The sequence below is a fragment of the Eublepharis macularius genome, chromosome 19 (genome assembly GCF_028583425.1).
Source record: "Eublepharis macularius isolate TG4126 chromosome 19, MPM_Emac_v1.0, whole genome shotgun sequence".
Classification (NCBI taxonomy): domain Eukaryota; kingdom Metazoa; phylum Chordata; class Lepidosauria; order Squamata; family Eublepharidae; genus Eublepharis; species Eublepharis macularius.
In genome coordinates this window covers 22,902,243-22,927,307 of record NC_072808.1, presented here as the reverse complement: position 1 = coordinate 22,927,307, position 25,065 = coordinate 22,902,243, and the positions used below count along the sequence as shown (strand labels likewise).

The 25,065-nt window shown below is 48.9% G+C and overlaps 1 protein-coding gene across 1 annotated transcript in view; it reads left to right on the top strand.

The window, feature by feature from the left end:
- The first annotated feature begins 1,843 nt into the window (after positions 1-1,843).
- The window catches only part of LOC129346546 (uncharacterized), a 37,447-nt gene continuing 14,225 nt past the window's right edge, over positions 1,844-25,065 (top strand). The window contains exons 1-6 of the mRNA XM_055003887.1: positions 1,844-1,978; positions 2,250-2,756; positions 7,364-7,539; positions 7,646-7,722; positions 10,657-11,202; positions 15,914-16,243. Of these exons, the coding sequence (XP_054859862.1) occupies positions 1,844-1,978; positions 2,250-2,756; positions 7,364-7,539; positions 7,646-7,722; positions 10,657-11,202; positions 15,914-16,243 (1,771 nt within the window). The remainder of the gene's footprint in view (positions 1,979-2,249; positions 2,757-7,363; positions 7,540-7,645; positions 7,723-10,656; positions 11,203-15,913; positions 16,244-25,065) is intronic.

Below are 25,065 nucleotides of genomic sequence, written 5' to 3'. Positions count from 1 at the left end.
GCCCACTCAGAGCGGTTTACAAAGTGTTATTATTACCCCACAACAATCACCCTGTGAGGTGGGTGGGGCTGAGAGAGTTCCAGAGAACTGTGACTTGCCCAAGGTCACCCAGCTGGCTTCAAGTGGAGGAGTGGGGAATCAAACCCGGCTCTCCAGATTAACAGTGCAATCCTAAGCAGAGTTACACCAGTCTAAGCCCATTCATTTCAATGAGCTTAGACCGGTGTAACTCTGCTTAGGATTGCTCTGTAAGAGTCCCATGCTCTTAACCACTATACCAAACTGGCTGAAAGACGTTTCAGCAAGCTAACACCCATCAAAAACTGCAGGTGTCTTCAAAGATGCAAGAATGATTATGCCGTCTAGCTCTCTTGTCTATTGACTGTGAGCTTGCAAGAGAAATTGACTTTGGAGGGCTAGTTCATGATTTTGCAATGAAAAAGGCCAGAAAAGGAAAGCATTAAGTTAATTGGCCTAATCTTTGAAGCTACATCTGTTCATTAGATTATTTTTAAAAAGACATTAACAGGATAATCCGTTTTTGGTGACGAAAAGTTCCAAAATAGTTAGCTAACTTTTCGGAATTGTAGTTGCAAAAGCAGGCATTTTTCAGAAATGTGGAATATGTCACAGTAATTTCATAACTAAAGAAAATTATTTTCATGGTTTGTAATACTGAATGCATGGGATGGGAGATTGTGATGTTGGGGAGTGTGCAGACCCCGTTTTACAAGTTTGTACTGGGTCAAAAAAAATGATGCTTGGGCACTGGTGAAGGGTCAGATAAATTAGGACATTTATAAAGGATAAGCTACTAACCAGTCACATTCAGAGACAGGGAACCTCTGAAAATGCCAGACCCAGAAGGAAACTTCGGGGGGAGGCCTCAGCCTCTATACCCTGTCGTCGGCCTTTTTAGAGTAAAATATAAGAATCCAGTAGCACCGTTAAGACTAACCAACTTTACTGTAGCATAAGCTTTCGAGAATCACAGTTCTCTTTGTCAGATGCATGGAGGGTCTTCGCATCTGACGAAGAGAACTGTGATTCTCGAAAGCTTATGCTACAGTAAAGTTGGTTAGTCTTAAAGGTGCTACTGGACTCTTCTATTTTGCTACTACAGACCAACACGGCTAACTCATCTGGATTTTTAAAATAACTAGCTGACAACTATGTGAGACATAATGCTGGACTGGGCAGACCCCTCATCTTATTCAAGGGCTCTTCTTACTGCTTTGTCAGTAAATATACTTTCCTTTGTGCCAGTCTTGCAGTGCACGGTGCGACAACAAAGTGCTGGATACAGATAGACTTATGAAATTAGCTATTTTAATGATTTATTAGGAGCCCCCTTGGGTATCTTTATCTTATTGACTTCCTTTATATCCCACCTTTCTCTTCAATGGGAACCCAAGGTGACTTGCATCATTATTCTTCAGTTCATCCTCACAACAACCTGGTGAGGTAGGTCAGTCTGAAGGTGTATAACTGGCCCAAGGTCACTCAGCTCTGCAGTAGAGCAGAGATTTGAATCTGGTTCTCCCAGATTCTAGTCCAACACTCTCACCATTACACCACGAATTAAGTACATCAAATATTCCAGACTGATTCACTGGGTGATCCTCGTGCGAGCTGGCGCAGCCCTACTGGGCTACACATCAGAAGGAAACGCCAATTTGGGAATCTTAACTGTGCCAGGAGATGGTGCAGAACGCTGCAGCGCAGGAATGACCAGGAGCTGGGCAGAGCGTGCCCATTACTCCCATTCGGCAGTCTCTCCATTGGCTGCTCATCCGTTACTGGGCCCGGTTCAAGTTTTTGGCCATCACATACAAAGCCCTTCATGGCCTTGGTCCCTTATATCCACGTTGGGCTGCCTCGCTCCCTAAGGCAGGGCCTTCTGCAGGGGCGCCCTGCAAATGGGCAAAACCAAGAGGTGCCCAAAACCATGCATTCCCTGCGGCGAGAAAGGCCAACAGTAAATAATGCAAATAAACAAACAAACTAGCACAGTAAGGCAGTGTTACCTCCATTTATAGCGCAACTGCTTCAAAGCAGACCCATTGATCATTCATTCATTTTTGTTTCTAGTCCACATTGCTTCCTTGCGGAGACTCTGAAAACTGTACAATTAACGACCCGTACATACAACCAACCTAATTAGAGGACAGGCAAGAAAAGCACGGACAATAGTACAAGATGGTGATATAATGCAGTGAAACGGGGGAGACGCGCTGCTTCTTCCCGAGGGGGGCCGGGCCGAGCCCGGGAGCCTCCGCGGGGAGCCGGGCACGGAGCTGCCAGCGCGTCCCCCGAGCGCGCCCGGCCACTGCCCGACGCTGCGCTGCCCCGGCGAGGGCGAGGACCGTCCCCTGCGCCAGCCTCGCGGCCCCGAGAGCAGCCGCCCGCGCCCCGCTCCGGCCCGACCTCCTTCCGCGGGCTGCTCCCCGCGCTCCGCAGCCGCCGCCCGACCCGCCGCTCCTCTGCCCGCGCAGCGCAACCCTCGGAGCAGGGCCCGGCGGCGGCGGCGGCCAGGGAGGCCCACCGAGCCCCGCCGCGCCGCCCCCGGCTGCGAGGCGCCAGCGGCCCCTGCAGGCGGCGGCCCGCGCGGCCTCGGGGCGGCTCCAGAGCGCGGCCGGCCCTCCGCTCCGCTCCGCTCCGCTCGGCCCGCCCCGTCCCAGCACGGCCGGCTGCCGGCAGCAGGAGCAGGCGAGGGCGGCCGCGGGTCCCCGTGCGGCGCGGCGGCGGCCCCGCAGGTAAGGCGGGCGGAGGGAGGGCGCGCTTTGCAGGCCGGGGCGGCGGCGGGGCGGCGGAGGCGCCTCTCCCCGGGCGGGCCGGGCCGGGCCAGGCTGCGGCCGGCCTCTCCCCTGGCTCAAGGCCCGGCGCCCCCCGGGGCGCGGCCCGCCTCGCTTCTTCCCGCGGCCCCGCCCGGAGCCCCGCGGGGCGCCTGCGAAACCCCCGGGCGGGCGAGCGGGCGGGGACGGCCCGGGGATGCTCCTGCGGAGTGACCCGCCTTGAGCCCCGCGGAGAAAGGCGGGCTGGAGGCCGCAGCCGTGAAGCCCTCCGAGAGGCTCCGCCGGCGGCGTGACTCGGCAGGGGAGGCCCGGCGCTGGGCCAGGGAAGCGCGCCCGGAACCCCCCGGAGCTGCTCCGGCCCCGGGAAGGGGCGGCCCCGGAGTCAGAGGGGAGGGCGCGCAGTTGGGCTGCTGTGGCTTCCCCACAAAAGAAGTCGGGTTTTTCAAAAGGATGAGTGGTCCGGACTGACTCGGCTCCTTTTGTATTAGCTGTGGGTTTTGTCCAAATCCATGCAGGTTTTCTAGTTACACTTAGCTCTTCATCAAGAGTCCTGTGAGTCAAACTACCCAACTACCCATGGCACAAAATGAGCAGAATCTTTGTCGTGGACCAAAGACTGTTGGTGTAACAACGTGCATTTTTTAGTTTAAAAGATCTGGGTAACCTGGAAAAGATTGTACCTTTGTACCTTGTAAAAATATTTTACATTTGTCCAGTACTTCAGAGTGTTCACAAACATAATATATTGCAGTCCTAAGCAGTGTTTTGTCCTTCAAAGTCTACTGAATTTACCCCTGACTTCACTTGTTGCACTTTGAGTAATCTTAACAACATCAATGTAGAAAAAAAGTATTTTTGTATGCCAGAGCGGGGAGGGGTTTAAGGCCAATTAGTGGCCATGTTTGAATGAAGGACTGCCTGGTTCTTGGCTCTACCCACTCTGTTATACTACCTCAAATGTTAATCTTATCAAAGCCATCACCTGCTGCATGTCTCCTCGAACATGGTTCAGAAAGAAATAGAATACAGAAAATACTGTGATTTCACAGTGTGCTCCCCCTCATATCTGTTCATACCACTTCTGCTAGTAAATATTTGCACTCTCCTCTCCCTACCTACCCTCACCAGAAAGAAGCCCGGTCAGAGAGCTTCTTGACATGCAGGTTTTCTTTCTGATAATTCCCTACTTGCAGCCTGAACCAGCCAAGTCCAGAACTCCTCCTCAATTCACGGGGTGGTCCTCAGCCTCCCACGCTGTACTGTGGAACAAGAATTTTGCTCCAGTGGTCCTCTTTGGATTGGTAACTGCCTCAACAGAATTTCCAGACTCTCGGGGTGTGGCTGACACACTTTTTATATCCTGAGCTTTCCAAAGTTATTTCAGCTTCCTGCCCTCATTAGATCTCTTTTGATAGGCCAGTTGGAACGTACAGAATTTCTAGACTCTAAAATTACTCATGATATGAGCCCTTGTCTTTAAAATAAAATAAAACACAATAAATGGCCGAGTCAAGAGTTTTCACCACAGGGATCTTGACATTTTTCACAGTGTGCATTGAGTTAATGGTTCTTGTTTATTAATTGGAGAATTTCAGAAAGCATCTGTGTGTGAACCATAAGCCAGGGCTAGGTGAAGATGTATGGAGTGTGTGCGTTGAGGCGATTGAGCCTTCGGGCACAGAAGAGGACGGGGACGTGTATCCATCTGTGGGCTTGGCAGCCCTTATGGCACCTCTGGATTGGCCAGGCCTGGGACAAACGCTAGCAGCGCCAAGGTCTGCTCAGCAGCCTGGTAGGTCACAGCAGCCGGGCTTCTCATGTCTTGCCCCTCCTGTTCTTGTTTGTCAGTGAGTCCAGCGTTCCTTTCATTTCATTTATTCGATCTTTTGTCCACTCTCCCCATGGCGGGAGACACATTAAAACATACATAAAACAGTTCATTCGATGATAAAACTCAGTTCATACAACAATGGTGGTAGCCCCCCAAATCTGCCCTGCCCTGTTGACATTCAAGGGGTGGGAGGTGGGGAGAGCAACTAGTCTGATGGAAAGCTCGGAGGGGGTCACAATACCACCACCACCACCACCCCAGACAGGAGGCTGGCAGGGAGTCGCATCTACACACCAGCCTCAACCATATGCCTGGCGGAACAACTCTGTCTTACAAGCCCTATGAAAGGATAGTATGTCTGGATGGGCCGGAGTTTCCGCAGACAGTGTTCCACCAGGCATATGGTTCCACCATCATAAAAAAGATACATGACAAAAATGAATAGGCGGCTAAACTTTCAGAGCAAGGGTTCCTTTGGGTTTTCCCTCAGGGCCAGATGACGTTTTCCATGGTAGGAATGTTTCCGGAGATCGGTAAATATCAGATTCTCAGTAGAACAGTTGAAGAAAGTCGTATCTGTGACAGGGATAAACTGATATAGGAGCTCATGATGGAACTGGAAATAATGGGCCGTTTCCACACATCTTACCTGCCTGCGGAACATCGTGCGAAAGACTGGGAAGACACCGTCTTCCCGCGCGAAATTGCGCCAGGAGGATGCTGTTATCCAGGAGTTTTGTGCAAATCACACAAAACTCCTGGATACAAGCGTCTTTCTGGTGCGATTTCGCACGAGAAGACGGTGTCTTCCCAGTCTTTCGCGCGATGTTCCTCAGGCAGGTAAGACGCGTGGAAACGGCCCTGGTTTGCCACTGTGGGTTCCTCTTTGTCAATTACTAGCTAAAAGTTAGTCTTTGATCCGTAGGAAATATCCAACCTTCATTACCTTCATTAGAAGGAACTCCTGGCAGGTCTGGGGGAGAGGGCACAAGCGGTGTGTTGCCCTCCCACATTTGCTTTCTGGAGGAGGGGTGTGGCTGGTCATAATGGGACCCATCTGCAGGGGCACCAGGCCAATGTGGGGCGGGGGGGGGAGGATCTTTGTCCCCAAATGCTTCCTTCCCTTAGGAACGGACTGCGAGGATTCATGACGGGGAGGGGAAATCCCATTCCCCATTGGCCTCTGCTTCTCCCCCCCTCTTTCTTTCCCTACTGCTGCCCCCACCCCTGACTCCAGCTCTGCTTCCCTCCCCCCTCATCCTCTCCTCCTCCAGACTCCAGTAACCCCCAAAGCTGATAAAATTACTCTTGTTGCTTTCCCCCCTTCATTATCTGTGCACTCTTCATGTTTTTGGGGAATTGCAGCCCTGGGAATTATGGTTAGTAGTAGTAATTACAACAACAATTATAGTAACAGTGTGCTTATATACTGCCCTTCTGGACAAATTGGTGCCCACTCGAAGTGGTGAAAAAAGACGTTGTTATTATCATCCCTGCAATACAGCTGGGGAGCTGGGGTTGGTTGGAGCAGCTTCCCCAAGGCCACCTGCTGAGCTCAGGGCGATAGTGGGTTTCGAACCAGCAGAGTTCTGATTTGCAACCCAGCCACTTAACCACTATGCTACAGCAAGGCAAGATCTGCAACTGTCAGCACTTTCCTCCGATGGATTCTGGATCCAACCCATCATCCATAAAATCAAAAAGACAAGTAGAACTTTCTTCCCTGGCTACCCTCAGTCTTTCTCATTGAGGGCAGAGACAGTCTTGTGTTGCGTAGGAAGCTCTGTAAAGTGCCAAGTGAATAGGTGGCCCTGCATTTAAGATTAGATTAATAAAATATATACTAAATTTTTGCTTGGATCCAAACATATTTTTCCACCCCATAAAAGAACTTCTGCCAGTAGATGCGGGGGGCAGTTTTTACCAGTTATTCCCTTGACACTGCTGACCTCTACATCACACCCCATCCTATTGCTGAGGTCCACCGAGGACAATGTTTAGCGTGGTACAGTGGGTTACAAGGAGAGGAGGGAAGCCAGAAAGTTTCATTTGTCTCGCTGATTTCCCCATGTGCTCCTTTGGATCCAGCCAGTGCTAGCATCCTACCCAGGGGGTGGTCCCCCTAAGCCAAACCGGGCCCATCCGTAGCTGAAGCACCAGTGGTGCATGGCTGGTAGTGACTGGCCCTTGCGTGGCCAAGTTTATAGCCGTTAGAGTTGGTCCCATATGCCATATCATACCACTCCCCCTCCTCTTTCTTGCTGGGATCAGGGCTGATCTCATTGAGCAAGATCTGGCAGAGACGAATGGATTTCCAAGAGCAAATTTGGATCCCAGAGCAGGTTGGATTTCTGCCTTGATGCTCATTTCCCCCCAGACCCTGCCCGACCTTTTCTGGTGATAGCGCAGCAGGGGAGAACATCAGCCCCCTTACCTGAGGAGCTGCATGTCCCATATTTGATAGTTTTTGAGTCCACCAGCCCGATCTGGTGGCCCTTGGTCTGCTCAGCCTCTTTTTATGGCTGCCTTGCTGGGACTGCTAAAACAGGTTGTAAGGCTTCCACTAAGACACAGGCAGTGGGGTTCAAGTTATGCAGGCCTGTTGCTGGAGAAGGCCTCCGTGCGTGCACCGTGAGTTTGGGCCAGTTTGAGCGTGAGCATCTTGTGTGGAGTGCCACCCTGCAAGCCTTACTTATCTGTATTTGACTTTGAACTGTTTCATTGTCTCCTCTGGCAGGACAAAGTGAGGCAACCCCTGGGGGCCCTGCAAAGCCCCCCTGTAGGATGGGGAGGGCTCAGCTTGGGCCCCCGAAGTGAAGTTCCTGGCTGTGCAGACTGCGGGGGAGCCATGGGGGGCGCTGGCCCGCACGCGCACGACTGGGGATCGGAGCGAATCGAGCCCTGCGGGATCAGGTTAGTCCTGCTCTCTGCCCTGCAGCTAGAGAGGACGGGGTGGCGGGAGGAAGGGTCGCCCTTTCCGCAACATTATTGTCATCTCTTTGCTGTCCCCTTCCCAAAGCTGCAGTACCCGACAAAGCCCCCAGGTGGCCTGCAAAGCTCGTATTCCGGCAACGGAGGCGGCCCCGGCTGCCGGAGGTGAGTCTGCAGGTGGAGTGGGGGGGGGGGGTTGGGGGTGTCCGTAGGAGGGCCCGAGGTTTGGGGAGGGGTCTGAGCGGAAACCCCCTTTTTAGCAGGGGCCAGGGAATTCGGCTTTGCCTTCTGAGCCGGTCCCACTTGGGAAAAGGCTCTTTAATCTCCTCCTCTGCCAGTGTCTTTAGCAGCAGCAGCAGCAGCGGCATCTCTTGAGGCTCCTCAGCTTTTTGGTTCCCTTTCTGTGTGTCAAAACTGAGTAGCAGAAGTACTCAGGGGGGAAGTCCCAGCCAAAGCTTCACTTGCCATTCAGGCTACAGGGCAGAAAGCAGAAGAGCCCTTTGAGAATATGGCGAGCTGCAGGATATTGGGGGGTGGGGGGAGTTTAGACTTGGAGGCTCTCCTGCAGGTGGACGCCGCCTTGGGAGGCTGACTCGAGATTTCTGCTTCTCTATCGTTGTGAAAATATTCAACCAGTTTGTTGTAATAGAACAAGAACATCTTTTTATAGACTGGTACTAGGATGTGCTTGTAAAAGTCAACAATGACGGCTAAAAATCGCCTTTGCTTTTCTTTTTCCCTTGGGGGTCACTGATAACAGCAAGTGTGGACAGGAAAGCCTCAGAAAACCCTTTGTAGGCAACTAACATTTGTGATCTTATGTATGGGGGTGGGGCCTGCATGCTCATAAATTTACCTGTTGCCTTTTCTCCCCCCGAGTTGTCAAAATAGCCCTCTGCTGCCTTAGAATATGGTTAGGTTGTATGTACTATAGGTTTACTATGTTATTGGAGTTCCAGTTTCTCTGGCCACTGCAGTTACACACATGCGCGCGCACGCGCACACACAAACAACCTGGTGTAACTGCTGGGATTGTAGTTCTGTTCCCTTTAAATGCATGAAAAGAGAGGGAACCCTTAAAATGATTTGGAATGTTTATTCTTGCTGAATAAAAATCATGAGAAGGCCAGAATAATTTTAGATCTTCCTCAGGTCAATGTACCCTGGTCTTCTTTAATCACCTCTTTTAGGACTGGAGATATGTTTTTTTCTGGAAATTATGAAGACATGGGAGAAAAGCATTTGGGGCTTTTTTTCCAGAAAGAAACCAGATTTCGGAAGGAAATTGAAATTCATGCAATACTTGACTTTCTTATCTAACCTAAACTTATTTTGTTATGTTAAAACTTTGGTAGCATATAAAATTGCACTATTTATTAATGAAAGAGTTGTTGGCATCTGATAATTAGGAAAAGATAACAGTTGTAAATGGAAACCATCAGTTTTGAAGAAAAGAATAGAAGCTTTATGAATTAGATATTGAAATGTGTTTTTGCAATCCCGACATTAAGGTTTATCTGCAGCTTTGGATACTGAGCTAAATATATATTGAGTTAAATATTACATAAGAGCTTTTATTCAGTGTCCCCCGCCCCCTAAAATTTCATTTTTTTCCATTGGAAGAATTAATATTACTTAGGAGTTTGTATTCAATATTTCTCTTCAAATTCATTTTTTTCTGTTGGAAAGATCGAAAAAAAAGTCCTGAGGGCGGAAAAATTACTTTTTCTATTTATTCCCCCAAGCCTTTATATTTCTGCTTGGGATCCTTTGTTTGTTACAAGTATATTGTCATTATTTCAGTTTAACTGGGGGCTGTTTCACCCTGTCTTCAAGTATGGCACAAAACTTCTACCAATCCTACCCAACAGGGGAAATTGACTCTATATTATGTCATCCCGGACCCAGGTGCATATACCATCCTGACCTGAATGCTCCCAAGGAGGAGAAAAATGCCTGAAGTTTTCAGGTTAGGGCAAATATTTCTTTGGATTTATAGAGCCCCATCAGATTTGTAAATCTGTTGATCCACAACTCTTATTCTGTTTTGCTGTTGTTAGGAATCTTTGACCCCACAACTACTCTAGGGAGAATGTTTTTACTCCTAAATGTTTGAAAGGAACCAGTTAACAGCCGTGCATTTTGGTCTTGCCTTCTGTAGCAGTGCACTTTTTCTTGGCTAGAGCTGAAATGGATATTTGAAACGTGTTAAAATTGCCAATTTTTTCCACTTGTATTGTGAATTTCAATTTCAGCATTGGAATTCACATTATGAATGTGAAATGTTTGCTTGAATTTCACATAGTTTAGACTTGCCAGCATCTTCTTGTTGCTTTGGTAGGCATTTTTTCTATATTTACACATGTATCACCTACAGAACCAACAACTACCTATTGTGCCATCAAAACAGCTCACAAAACATGTTAGTAATACAGTTTTAACAAATGTGAAATCTCACAAACTGTCTAATACCACTAATACGAAATACTGTTACATGCTTTCTATCAAATGTTATTATATCTTAAATGTCAACTCTAAAATAAAAATTATGGGTTGGATCCAGGGCTGTGTATCTGCAGGGGGAAGGACGTCCCCCCATGGAGCACGACATTCCTGGCTTACCCTCCCACAGCAGCCCCAAACACACCTCAAAATCCTGCTCCTAGGGAAGGACAGAATTTCAGAGAACATTTTGGGCTACTGTGGTAGGAGAGAGCCAAGAAAGGCATGCTCCATGGGCATCCATCGTTGCACTCATGTAAATGCTGTCCAAGCCTGTGTCTAAACATGATTGATAGGTTGTTGCTTGCTAACCATCAAGTATTGCCAAATGCTAAACACAATTGCATGCTCGCTATTGAATGCCGCCAGGTACTAAATACCATTTGATGAAACCTATCAAATATCACAGGATGTTAAATGTATACATCAAATACTGGACAAACAGATGTCCAGAGAACATTTGGAGTATCACAATTTACAAGAGAAATTTGAGAGGCATTTTTTGGGACTAGATTTCTTTCAGCCCCAGTCTTGCCTCTAACGGGCACTGCCATTCGAGGCAAAGGTCACTCCCCTCCCCCCTTTTCCATCCTGCAGTGAATGTCGTCGTTGTGGTTGATGGGAACTGCATCCTCCAATACACCCACCGGCAGTCACCTTGTTCCTGCCTCTCTGATGGGGAGCCTCTCTTGCCCCGTCACCCTCCACCAACTTATGGTGGGGTGCCCCCCAGCCCCACCATTCCCCGGGGCCCAGCCTGTGGCCAAGAAGCTGGTCCACCCCCATCCCGGAGGCTTCGTGGACTCAACGTTCACTGCTGCACCAAAGCTTGCCTGGGAGATGAAGAGGATCGTGCTGAGAGACACGTGCATCGCAGAGCAACGTGTAGCCGCCTCACCCCGGTTCCCTTGCCCCACAGCCCCTCTGGGCCATGGTTTGGAGTGGGGTGTCTGAGCGGGGGCAGGCCGGGGGCTCGGGTTGTGAAGATATGGGACCCACAGAGGTGCCCTTTGCTGGAGGAAGGAGACATCATTGCCAAGGTGAATGGAGCAGATGTCCGGGATCTGCGGCCCGAAGAAGTGGAGACTGTCTTACAAGAGCACACGCGAGCTGGGGGTGTGATCCTGCTGGTGGAGAGGAAAGGTAAGAATCAGCTGCAGGCAGGAACTTGTGTTGCCTTTGGTGGGTTAAAATGTTTCCACCCCACCCCAATGTCTTGTCGTGGTACTCTGCAACTTGTTTGTGAATTATCCTTTTTAAAATGTCCTTTTTAATTCCAGTAATTTACCTATTGCATGAATGTAATCACCCTAGTTAATCTGGACTAAATACTGTTGCTAGGTAGGCTGCATCACACGTATAGATGAACACTAATAATCTACAAGCGTCAGCCGTTTCTTCACTTCACTCCGGACAACATATTCTGCCAATTGAGGTGGTAAAATCCTGGGGTGGAACTATATTCTGTATTGCTTTAGTTAGTTGTGCATGGGAATACTATTTTTGAATTCTCTCCTGTGTTTAAAAATGTAGCACACCCTGCAAATAGAAATCTAGCGCAGCAGGGAAAGGTCTGGGTAAAGCCTTTCTCACTGTTGCGTTAGGCTTTTGTTGTTGTTGAGGGAAGGTTTTTTGACATGGAACATTTCCAAAGTAATGTTCCCCACCTGTAGCGCTGAATGGTCCTACCCATCGTCCTCCTGCCTCAGGACTCAATGGCTTAACTGCCTTGCTCTCCTTGACAACTGAAGCTACACCATGGCCAGTTAGAGCACGAAAGTCCTGAACTGCACCATCTGGAAGGCAGGGGATGTCTCCCAGTTGACAAGCTCCTTCCTGTATGCCTTCCCAAAAAGTTCAAACAGAAGTGAAGGGGGGCCCACAGTGGGATCGGCCTCTCGAGCCCTGCTGTCCCTGCCCTCCGCATCAGAGGTGAGGTGGGTTGCAGCTACAGACAGAGCTTTTTCAGTGGTGGCACCTCCCCCCTTAGAGGCTTTCCTGGTGCCCTCCCTGCTGTGGTTTAGCTGCCAGGCCAAAACATTTATCCCACCCCCCTGACTTTTAACTAAAAGCTTTTAAAATCATTTTAGCTGTTTTAATGGCCTGCTTCTAGGCTGAGGTCTGTTTTACAGATATTTTGAGGGTGCTTAATGGGAGTTGTGTACTTTTTATGACAATGGCTTGTTTTGGTTTTATTGATAATACATGTTTTTATGAATTTATGGCATTGTTTTACTTGTAAACTGCTTTGAGCAGCACTCTAAAGAGGCAGCATATACATTCTTAAATACAACAAATCAGCAGCAGAGCTCTCTCTGCATGACTTGGCTTCAACTGAGCTGGGTACTACGGGCAGTCACCTAGTTTACTTCCATGGGTGTTGGACCGATCAGCAGGAAGCAGCCACAACTGGATGCTCTGGTTACTGGCATGGTGGAGGAGGAGGAGGAGGATGAAGAAGAAGCTGGTAGAATAAAGGAGAAAAGCATGACATTGTTCATTGAAAAATGTCTTTGAAACTGATTGCATTGACTTCACACTGTGTAATCTGCATTGAGTCTCAGTGAGAAAGGTGGACTATAAATAATGTAAACAAATGTTTTTTTAAAAAGCAGTGAGCCAAGCTGTCTCCAGTTCAAATCTCACCTCCGCCACAAATTTGCTAAGCATCCGTGCCTTATGTGGCGATTGTGATACCTGTGGGTATATCAACATATTTTATAGCAAACACATCAGATATGATGGGCAGACCTAAAACTCCCATGTCCATCTGCATTGGGGAGCCATGGCTCAAGCGGGCACGAGTGTTTGACAAAGAGGCACCATTGCCAGTTAAGAGCGCGGGACTCTAATCTGGAGAGCCGGGTTTGATTCCCCACTCCTCCGCTTTAAGCCAGCTGGGGTACCTTGGGCCAGTCCCAAGGCTCTCTCAACCCCACCCACCTCACAGGGTGTTTTGTTGTGGGGATAATGATAACATACTTTGTAAACCACTCTGGGTGGGCATTAACTTGTCCTGAAGGACAGTATGTAAATTGAATGTTATTATTATTATTACACTCCTCCTTCATGGCCCAACACAGAATGTCTAAATTAGATGCCAGGCCATGAAGCATGAGTGTAAGACCAGGTTTCCAATGGGAAACTGAAGTGCAACCGCTCCATGGGGCCTTAGGGAGGCTGTGATTTCAGCAGCCTCAACCAGTCATCTATAGCAAGGGGATAATTGATCTGTTGTAAAGAATACAGAGATAATAGATGCCAATTGAGTTCTGCAACTGGCTAGACAAACGCATGCTGATTTATTCAATTAGTTATGCGGCACCAGAAATTTACATTGCCCTTTATGTTGTAAACAAAAAGTGTAGGTCTTATGTTTGCTTTCCTGTTGTATCTTCCTAAGAGCTTGTCCATGGGGCGTCACCTCCAGTGGCTGCCTCTGACTCTTAAAAAGCCACCCATTTCAGGGAATAATGCTGTCCAAGGAAGCCTTGCAATTCCTGCATACAAAGCACTCCACTTTGGGCGCTCGGAAACTGCCCAAATTCAAAGTGCTACCTTGAAGGGAAGTCTGTGCATAACCAGAAGACAGTTATTGGGCAAACAAAGCAAAACCCACTTCTGTAATGGCATTACAACGACTACCCAAAACATGCCATGATTCTTTAGATTTTGGAACCAGATTTTGATAAAATCAATAACGTGCATTTTACAGTTCAATGCTAACATCAACATTTCCAGTTTGATCATTTTGCTTGCTTGTTTGCTTGTTTATTTATTTATGTCATCTACAGTCCACCTTTCTCACTGAGACTCAAGGTGGATTAACTCGTGTGAGATTAGTACAGTCAATATCAAGGACATTTCAATAAACAATGCCATTGGGTAAATAAATGCAAGTTGACAAAGACAGAACACTGGCAAAAATATGATACAGAGTTGAAGAAACGCTGAAACAGAACATAAGCAGTTCTAGGTCTGACGTTAGACAACTTGGACTACCCAGTAGGAGTGGGGAATGAACAGATGGTGCATAACGCAGCATCGTGGTGGTCCCTAACTCATTCGTAAAGCGTCTCTTTGAGATCACCACCCTATGATACAGCCCTCCTATCTGAGTAGAAAGCCCCTTTGAATAATTCAGTTTTACATGGTTTGTGGGTGCAGGCCTAAAAACATTTTCCTGGGAGTAGGCCCCATTGGATAGACCTGAGTAAGATTCTGAGGAGATTGCTCTCTAAATGCATGAAGTTGGCACAAGAAGTATTAAATGCTATTGCATGTCAGCTATTAAATACCGACAAACATTGATTGCTAATTGCAAATGTTGATTGTCAAGTCAGTACTGCTCAATCTTTGAAAGATACAACTTCAGGAGAGAGCTGATGGCCATGATGTAAAAGCAAGACGGTAAAGGGAGACCTTTGCAAGATCAGGCGTAACACAGTAGCAAAAACTGTGGTCCAAGAGGCTTGAATCTTGCCTCTGGGGCTGCATTCAGTCATCATGATGATCTGTAGTTTATAAACTGTAACTGAGGATCTAAGCAAGAAGAAGGGTGGGCCTCGGAGCGGCTTACAATCACCTTCCCCTCCTCTCCCCACCCCTGTGAGGTGGGTGGGGCTGAGAGAGCTCTGAAAGAGCTGTGACTGACCCAAGGTCACCCAGCTGACTGCAAGTGGAGGAGCGGAGAATCAAACCCAGCTCTCCAGATTTGAGTCCTGCCGCTCTTAACCACTACACCAAACTGGCTAGGATTTGAATCTATTTGTTAACCACTGTTTGTTGTAATTGTGGTTTGTTGTATTGGCTGGATTTGCAAGCTACAGTTTATTGAGTCATGCTACCCTTGCAGATGCCTGTCTGATAACAGGAGGAAGTAAAGGGAAGATGCCTCCCCTGTTGGGAGGTGGAGGGGAGGAATGTTGATGTGCAAACCAGGATTTGTTCCTTATGCCTGGTACACTAGCCAACATTGGTTGCACAGTCTCCATTTGGCTTTGGGCCCGTCATGCTGGCTGAACCCAACCTACGTCATGAAATTACTGGGCGGATAAAATGAGGAACCTGCAAACAAAGCTCTGAACTCCTTGGAGGATGGGTGGATTCAAAGCTGAGAGAGGCTGGTGTGGCACAGAGGGCTAGGGTCTAGGAGACCCAGATTTAAACCCCACTCTGCCACGGAAGCTTGCTGGGTGACATTGAGCCAGTCACACACTCGCAGGTTTGTTGCGAGGATAAAATTGAGAAAGTAACAGTAAGCCACTTGGGGTTCTAATTTGGAAGAAAATTGGGTTTTAATGTACTTGTTTTTAATTTGGAAATTTTTAAAATCATTTTGTAAGCCACCATGAACTATGGGGAAAGGTGAGGTATAAATGCTTAAATTAACATTGTAACATCTGAATATAGCCTAGGCCTGGAGTTGCCAGCCTTTTCTGTAATGAGAGCTATTTCTGAGTAATAAAAAATACCTTGAGCTTCTCACTCCTGGCACATTACCTAGAAACAGAACTAGAGAGCCAGTTTGATGTAGTGGGTTAAGAGTATGGGACTCTAATCTGGAAAACCGGGTTTGATCCCCCGCTCCTCTGCTTGAAGCCAGCTGGGTGACCTTGGGTCAGTCACAGCTTCTCAGAGCTCTCTCAGCCCCACCCACCTCACAGGGGGATTGTTGTTGTGAGGATAATAATAACATATTTTGTAAACTGCTCTGAGTGGGTGTTAAGTTGTCCTGAAGGGCGGTATATAAATCAAATGTTATTGTTGTTATAACAATATGGAATAGGAAGAGCGATAGTTCCCATGAGAAAGCCCTACTGAAATTCTTTCCCCCTCCTCCCAATTCCTGCAGGTCACCCCTCCTGGAGACAGCCCCATGGAAACTGCTGTTTCAGACGGGAACACCTTTTGCCTGATCACTCCCACAATAAAGAAGTTCCACGAGACACTCCAAACCCTTGGGGAGGCTCCCCAGGTGACACTTTGGCTGTAACCAGTTTTGTGGGCCCTGAGCCCCGGGATGTCCTTGTGTGTCCTGCTCGCTGTTCCCAGAGGCTGAGGCGGCCCCGGCCAGCAGGAGGGGCTGGAGAGCCCGCATGTGGGACTGACGGCCCCAAAGAAGAAGATGGCTGCAGCACCAGTATCGTCATACCAACCAACCAAGGTGGAACTGGGCTCACAGGTGAGACTGTGGTGGCAGCAGCACATAATCAGGACGGGGAATGTTTTGTTCTTCCCCCGAGATGCCAAGTGTTCCTCTCAGAGGTTGAGCAAGTTCTGTATGGTTGCATAACGACCTTAATATGGAGCTAATCACAATTGTTGGTTACGTCACACAGCCTGTTGTCAGCATAACATAAGCATGCCAGCATTCACACACTGCCCTTCGAGCCTGCAGACAAACTACTTAGGTTCATTTGATGGCTTACCAAGCTGTTGTAATAAGGTACGATAAAGAAAAAACAGAGTGACTGCTTGCTCTTTGTACATTACAGAGTTCCCAGACTGGGTCTGGCACTCCTCCCCCTGTGTCAGATGCACCACAATCGCACACGAGCTGTAGGTTCTGCTCAGTTGCTGTGTGCGTGGTGCCCACTTAGCATCAGGAGGGCCATGCCTTCTCAGCCTGTGCCGTGTTCCCAAACTGCAGCTGTCCCAGGGGGGCACCAGTTGGGGGAAACCCTCATACTCCCTGTGATAACAGGGCTAACAGAATCCCTCCAGGTGATTTCAGGCTGAGAAACGGCTGAAGCTCCGTTGCCATACGTACCGCAAGTGGTGGTGGTGTTAAGATTTTTATTTATTTTATTGCAGAACCAAAAAACAACAACGGAGAGAGAGAAACAGTGCTGGCAAATATACATAAGCTTCTGTAAAATGTCTCCAAATACCTAAAAATAAGTCCGTACACATACAGGTAAATAGTTAAAAACAGGGCTTTTTTTCTGGGAAAAGAGGTGGCGGAACTCAGTGGGTTGCCCTCGGAGAAAATGGTCACATGGCTGGTGGCCCCGCCCCCTGATCTCCAGACAGAGGGGAGTTGAGATGGCCCTCCGCGCCGCTCAGCAATCTCAACTCCCCTCTGTCTGGAGATCAGGGGGCGGGGCCAGCAGCCATGTGACCATTTTCAAGAGGTTCCGGAACTCCGTTCCACCGCGTTCCCCCTGAAAAAAAGCCCTGGTTAAAAAGTACATAAACATTCTCAAAAATAAAGGAGTATTCTAATACAAAATTAATATGAGTAATAACTTCCTCCAAAAAGTCTTGAGTAACTGAACATATCCAAAGCGCATGCTTAAGAGATGCATCTTGGAAGTTACAATGCCAACAAATGGACGCTGTACTTAATCCTTTACTAAAAAGGCAGTGGTGTGTGTAGTATATCCTCCCCCCCCCCTTTACAGGTAGTATATCCTAAACAATTTTTTTTGCTGGATATAAGTCACAGCAAGATCCATAATAGCAACTGGAATAAGGTTTAAAACCATCTCCTGTCGCTTTGGTAGAATTGGACGATATAGCTCCCAATGTCAGACTGTGGCTAAATAAGGCACTCACTACAGGGTTCCCTTTAGAAGCAAACACAAGTCCATTGTTTGGAAAAGGAAACTTTACTGCAGAAAAGGTCCATTATAGTCCACTGTCCTGAATAGGAGAATCAGGATGGTACATGATCATTGTTACCAATGAAGAGCAAGCATAAGATACAGAGTAATAATACCCAGCTGGATCAGCCTCCCCCCACAGTTCTCAAAACAACATCTCTCAGTCCTGGGAAGCTGCTCTCCCTCAAGGCCAATGCTTGGTGGAACGGTGTTAGACAAAACAGTCTCCTCCGGTGGGAATGCTGCCTGGGAACTGGTGCACCTGGGAAGAGAACACTCAAACACTAGAAGCATTAGAAAATGGAGTCAGTACAGTTTAGATATACACTGGACCTGACATTCTGCCCCCCTTAAAATAGATCCCCCCCTGGCTTATATGGGTAGCGAGTATGAAAAGCTTTGGTTAGTCTAGGAGCATGAACATGTGCAGAGTTCACCCATTCATCGTAACCAGAATCAAAGTCCTTCCATCTAATGAGGTAAAAAAGCTGATTTCGTTTGAGTTTAGAGTCCAGGATTTGCTGTACCTCATAGTGTATTTGGTCGTCAATCAAAGTTGGAATGGGTGGAGCTTTGACGTGCCATTTGTTGTCGGTGGGAGCTTTCTTTAGAAGACTGACATGGAACGTGTCATGCACATGGCGCAGGTTCTTGGGCAAAGTTACAGCAACAGTCACTTTATTTATTATCTTGCGCACAGGAAAAGGTCCTAGGAATTTCAGAGCGAGTTTGCGGCTGGTCTGAGCAAGTTTTAGATTTTTTGTGGAAATATACACATGATCTCCGGGTTGTAATTCCCATTCGGCCGCACGATGGCGGTCTGCGTATTTTTTGTAATCCAGTTTGGCTTTGTCAAGGTGCTTCTTAATAAGAGTCCATTGCTGCGCCGCCTCCCCCCACCACGAAGATACATCTGGCAATTTAGAGGAATGGAGAGGGGGGCCATCCAACGGGAAGGGATTGAAGTGAGTCCCGTAGACAATTTTGAAGGGGGCCTCCCCCGTTGAAGCGTGTACACTGTTGTTATATGAGAACTCAGCCAGAGGGAGAAGGTCCACCCAATTATCTTGTTGAAAATTAATGTAGCAACGAAGAAACTGTTCTAATATTTGGTTTGTTTTTTCGGATTGCCCGTCGGTTTGTGGGTGGTGGCTTGAACTGATGCCTTGTTCAATATTCAACATTTTCAAAAGCTCCCGCCAGAAGTTGGCAACGAACTGTCCGCCGCGATCCGAAATCACCTTGGACGGAAAAGAATGTAATTTTACGATGTGTTTTAGAAACAAATCTGCTAGTTTTCGAGCGGAGGGTATAGTAGTACAGGGGATAAAATGAGCTTGTTTGGAGAACAGATCTACCACCACTAAAATGCAATTATGTCCTTTTGAGATAGGTAGATCAGTGATAAAGTCCATAGATATTATTTCCCAGGGTCTGTTTGGCGTTTCCAATGGTTGCAGGAGACCCGGAGGCTTCCCTTTTCTGGTTTTGGCGCTGAGGCAAATAGGACAGGAACTAACGTATTGGGAAATGTCTTTGCGCATGCCCGGCCACCAGAATTGTCTTTGGATTAGGTGCAAAGTTTTCAGATACCCATAATGTCCAGCAGTGGGAGCATCATGACAGCGCTGCAAAACTTCCAGTCGGAGGCTGTCTGGGACATAAAACTTGCTCCCGGCTAACCAATCCCCTTGTGGGGATTGGGTCAGTTTGCTTCGCGGAGCCCTATCCCCCTCCTTCTCTACCTCAGTTTTGAGTTTCGATTTCCACTCTTGGTTGGCCGGGAGGGACTGCTTGGCACGGCTGCGAGTAGTCACCACGCCCCCAAGTTGCGTAGGCGAGAAGACAGTGTCGACAGTCTCCTCCCGTTTGCTCTTATGTTGGGGCATGCGCGATAGGGCGTCTGCCAAAAAGTTAGTTTTGCCCGGGAGATAATTTAGAGTGAAGTTGAATTTTGAAAAGAATTCCGCCCATCGCAATTGCTTGGCATTCAGTCTGCGTGGGCTTCGGAGGGCCTCCAGATTTTTATGATCCGTCCAGACCTCGAAAGGGTATCGCGCCCCCTCCAGCCAATGTCTCCAGTTAGTAAGGGCCGCTTTTACTGCAAAGGCCTCCTTCTCCCACACATTCCAATTCCTTTCCGCCTCCGAAAATTTTCTAGACAAGAAAGCACACGGCCGCAGCCTACCATCCTCCCCCTTCTGCAGTAAAACCCCCCCTATCGCCGTATCGCTGGCGTCAACTTGTACGATGAAAGGGGATTGTTCGTTGGGGTGGGAGAGGATGGGTTCTGTTACAAATTGCTTTTTTAGACAATCGAAGGCCGTTTGGCACTCGGGGGTCCATTGCAGTTTGGCAGAGGGTTTTTTAGCTTGGTCCCCTTTATCTTTGGTTTTCAGCAAGTCTGTTAAAGGGAGCGTGATTTGGGCGAAATTTGCTATGAAGTCTCTATAGAAGTTGGCAAAACCCAGGAAGGATTGTAGTTCTTTACGGGTGGTGGGTTTCTGCCAGTCCTGGATCGCCTGTATTTTGGCTGGATCCATTTTCAGACCTTCTTGGGAGATACAGTACCCGAGGTAAGTGAGTTCGGTTTTATGGAATTCACACTTGGACAGTTTGATGGGCAGTTTGTTATTCAGCAAGGTGGCCAGGACCTTTTGTACCATTTGAATATGTTCTTCCTCTGTGTCCGAGTAAATTAAGACATCATCAAGGTACACCACCACCCCTTTGTATAGAAATTCGTGCAGAACTTCGTTTATCATGGACATGAATACAGACGGGGCTCCCGTCAATCCAAAAGGCATAACTAGGTATTCATATTGTCCGAGGGGGGTATTAAATGCGGTTTTCCACTCATCCCCTGCCTTGATACGGACATGGAAGTAAGCATCTTTTAAGTCTAATTTTGTAAAGATCTTACCTTGGGCCACGACGTTGAGAAGGTCTCGGATGAGTGGTATAGGATAGGCGTTGTTGGTGGACACTGCATTAAGTCCCCGAAAGTCCGTGCACAGTCGTAGTCCCCCATCCTTCTTTTTCACGAAGAGAACCGGAGCGGCGTGGGGGCTGTTGGCTGGGCGGATGAACCCTCTTCGGAGGTTGGTGTCGATGAATTTCCGGAGCTCTTCTCGTTCATGGAGACTCATGGGATAGAGTCGTCCTTTGGGCAGTGAGGCTCCTGGTAAAATTTCCACCGCACAGTCTGTTCGTCGGTGCGGGGGTAGAGTATCAGCCTCCTCCTCAGAAAAAGCGTTTAGGAAAGGCCAATACGGTTCGGGTATTTGGTTGATTTCTTCTTGAGTAAGGAGGGCCTTTTCAGTGTGAGTTGGATTAATGCCCCAGTTTTGGTTCCAACGGTGGGTTTTGCAGTTGGCATGACTGAAAGTGATGCATCCTTGGGCCCAGTCTATGTAGGGATTGTGATCACATAGCCACTTGCTGCCTAGAATTAACGGGTATTTGGCAGTGGAGCTGATGACAAAAGACCTCTTCTCCCAATGTTGTCCCATGCCTGTGATCACGGGGATGGTCTCAGTGGTAACAGGGTTCATATTGGTGCCATCCATCTGTTCAAAGATTACTGGATTTTGTAATTCCTGAGTTGGTAAGACTAGTCCATTGACTAGGGCTGGGGCGATAATGTCTCTCGAACAGCCCGAGTCGATAAGGGCTTGCACTCGGATGTGCATTTTTCTCTCAGGGTTAACTAGAGTCACTGGCATGAATAAGATGGACCCAGGCGGCCGGTTCCGTGCAGGGACGGGCTTGCGATGGATCTGTCGGTTGGGTCCCTTTACGACAGATCCATTTCGTTTCCCGACTGGGGGCTTTCTGGATTTTCCTCGGTATTGGGGGAAGCGGGGTCGTATTCCATAACTTCTTCCGCTTCCAGTCCCCTTTCCGCGGCAGGTCGTTGGGAAGCTCCCCGACCTCTGCTCGCTCGTGGCGCGGGTACAGGGCGTTGGAGATTTGGAAATGGAGCAAGGGTTGGACGCCTTATTTGAAGCGGGGGTCTTTGCACAGGCCGGTAGGGGCATTGCGCTGCAAAGTGACCGGGTTGTCCGCATTGCAAACACAGCCCTTGTTGCCATCTAGCATCTCTCGCTCCACGGGTGGCGTATCCAGCTCCTCGTCCTCCCTTCTGCAAAGTTAAGGGTTTTCTTTGTCCCGTTTGTTGTTGTTGTTCAACCAAACGAACTTCCAAAATGCGGTTTTCGACTTCACAGGCTAGCTGGATCCAGCCTAACAACGTCGGGGGATTGTCCTGCATGAGGGCTCTGTCCAGAAGCCTCGGGTTTAGCCCTTGCTTGAACAGGATAATTTTGGTGGACTCTTCACACCTAGGGCATTTGGCAGCTAGTTGCCGGAATTTTGTAATATAGTCCCTTGCCGACATACTGCCCTGTTTAATGGCTTGCAATTCTGTTCGGGCCCGGGTTTCCTCTAAGGGGTCTTCGTATTGTGCTCGGATAGCATCTACCAACCCCTGGAGAGTATTGAGTTCGGGAGCCCCGATGTTATATAAGCCTACATACCAGTCAGCTGCTTTGCCTTGCAAGCGGGAGCCGAGGTGCTCAATTTGACTGGCCTCGCTGCCGAAGAGGTGTCCCCACCGGTTGAAAAATTGCACGACTTGCACCAGGAAAAATCCTAGTTTGGAGGGATCCCCATCAAAAGTGGCTTCCAGTTTCACCCAGCCCATCGGGAGATCTTGTCTCGGAGCCGGTGCTGGGTAGAAGTCCATCGGAAGCATTAGTGGCGCTTGAGGCGCGAGGGGAGGTAGCTGGGGCCCCGGCTGGGGCAACGGCGCGGGTTGCATTGGCGGCGGCAACACCGGCTGTGCTGGCAGAGGCAGCCGGGGCTGGGCTGGAGGGGGTGGTCTCGGCTGGGCCGGAGGTGGCCTAGGTTGGGCCGGAGGCTGCAGTAGTGGCCGAGCAGGTGGCTGCAATCTTGGTCTGGCTGGTAACACGGGGGGCGTCGGCAGTAGCTGTCGAGGTGGAGGAGGCCGGTGTGGTTGAGTGAGGAGCGGCCGCTGAGGGGGGGGTTGGTGAGGTCGTAGTGGTGTAGGCCCTCCCGGTTGATTCGGAGGTGGTAATACGGGCTGATCCTGTGGCCAACGGATCGGCTGCTGCAAAGGTGTGAGCTGTGGTCGGAGCGGGAGGGGCCGCAGCGGCGAAGGCCGGATGGGTGGTAAGCCGCGCGGGCTTGCCCCTCCAGGCGTCGTTATTCTGGGAGGCAAAGGCTGGTCTTGTGGCGCCGGTAGACCGTCCCCTGGAGTTTGTAGGATGGGGACAACTTCTAGCGGTTGTCGTGGTGATTCCTCCTCAGGCGGGGCCGGGCGCTCTTCCGATTGATCCGGCCGAACCGTTATCGGAGAAGTATGAGGGGGTATCACCGGTGTCTCGATTGGCTTTTCTTCCCCTTCCGTAGGCCTCTCAGTGGGGGTCTCAGCTGGAGTCTCCTCCGGTGGTAGATCCCCGTCCGATTTGGGAGGTTCAGTCGGAGTTTCCCCAGGTGGCTCAGCCGGGGTATCCCCTCTAGGTGGAATTTCGTCTAATCTGGGAAATTCCGCGGGCTGTTCTCCCGGTTCTCCAGGGCAGGCTTCCTCCTCTCCCGTGGGTGCCGGCTGTTGCTGAACTACCTCCACCGGATAGGAGATAACACTTTGGAGGGTAGCTATCTGCACCGCCATCTCTTCAGGTGATAGTCTCTCTCCTGCCCCCATTGCTGAGATTAGATGAATGGCATGAGCCAAACTTTCTTCCATGTCCATCAGTCTAGCTTCTAACTGTTGCATTCGACTTGGCCCCGGTTGCTCCATCATGGAACCTCCGTTCGCTGCACTCACCGGGGAAATTGGGCCCCAGGGCGGAGGGTCTCCTTGATCGACTCGCGATCTCGCTGCTAGAATTCCCTTGGCCAGGCCCGTCACTGCCGAGATGCCGGAATCTACAGCATGGGTGCGACTTTGCATTTGCACCCAACTTTGTTCAGGAACTTCCGTTGACTCTTTCCACGGAGCAAGTTCCGAATAATCCCAACTCAGGGCGCCGCGGTGGGATATGTCCCCCTCCGTTTGTTCGGTCGTCCTGTTCCAATATCGCCATGGTTGGCTGCTATCTAGCTCAGGGACAGTTTCTAGGCTTCGGCGCCCGTCCATCGAAAATCGTGGATGTAGTCCCCCAGCCCGGCGCTCTCTCGTTTCTCGGGGTCTGGCTCCCCACTCTGACGGGGTGGGTAAGGAGACCAAGGGAAGAGCGGCCGCCGTCGGCCTTGTCCCTTCAGCGCCGAGGTCGATGAGAGGCGGGGTAGGAGTGGAGGCTCCGGTCCCGGTTGATCTCGGTTCCTGGGAGACTTGAGCTTGCACTGGTTGACTGTCGGGAGACGCATACGGATCAAACAAAGGATCCCTGTCCGGGACAACCTTGGATTCCGCTGGGCCCGACTCAGGCATGATTGGTAACAAAATGTCAGACTGTGGCTAAATAAGGCACTCACTACAGGGTTCCCTTTAGAAGCAAACACAAGTCCATTGTTTGGAAAAGGAAACTTTACTGCAGAAAAGGTCCATTATAGTCCACTGTCCTGAATAGGAGAATCAGGATGGTACATGATCATTGTTACCAATGAAGAGCAAGCATAAGATACAGAGTAATAATACCCAGCTGGATCAGCCTCCCCCCACAGTTCTCAAAACAACATCTCTCAGTCCTGGGAAGCTGCTCTCCCTCAAGGCCAATGCTTGGTGGAACGGTGTTAGACAAAACAGTCTCCTCCGGTGGGAATGCTGCCTGGGAACTGGTGCACCTGGGAAGAGAACACTCAAACACTAGAAGCATTAGAAAATGGAGTCAGTACAGTTTAGATATACACTGGACCTGACACCCTATTCCACTGATCTCTGAGACTCTGCATATCATATTTATTGATCAGCATCAATATTTATTTATATATTTATAACATAATATTTATAAACAAATATTGTAGTTTTCATTTTCTGTGTTGATTCAATAAGATTCAATAAAAAGGGGGGAGATTGTGAAGCGCTCAAAGGGGCAGGATCATATTTGAACACCGACAAATGTTTGTCTTCAAACAAGATCTTCAAAGATTTCCACTGCATTTACCTCGCACCTTAAAACCGTTGCTATGCTGCGCTGACTATTGCTGCCTTGGTCTCCCTTGTGTTTGGGGGCTTCATTTTATGTTTGGTTCAATTTTGAACCTCTATTCATCACTGGTATATTACATTTTGTTATATTTGGTATATTGTTGTTACATTGTTTGCCCTTGTATTATATTGGTAGGTTTAGTTCTTGTGAGGGTGCTCTGTAGTTGTTGAGAAAATGACAAAAACATCATCAGTTGATGTAAAGTGAAAATTCCATTAGCTGTC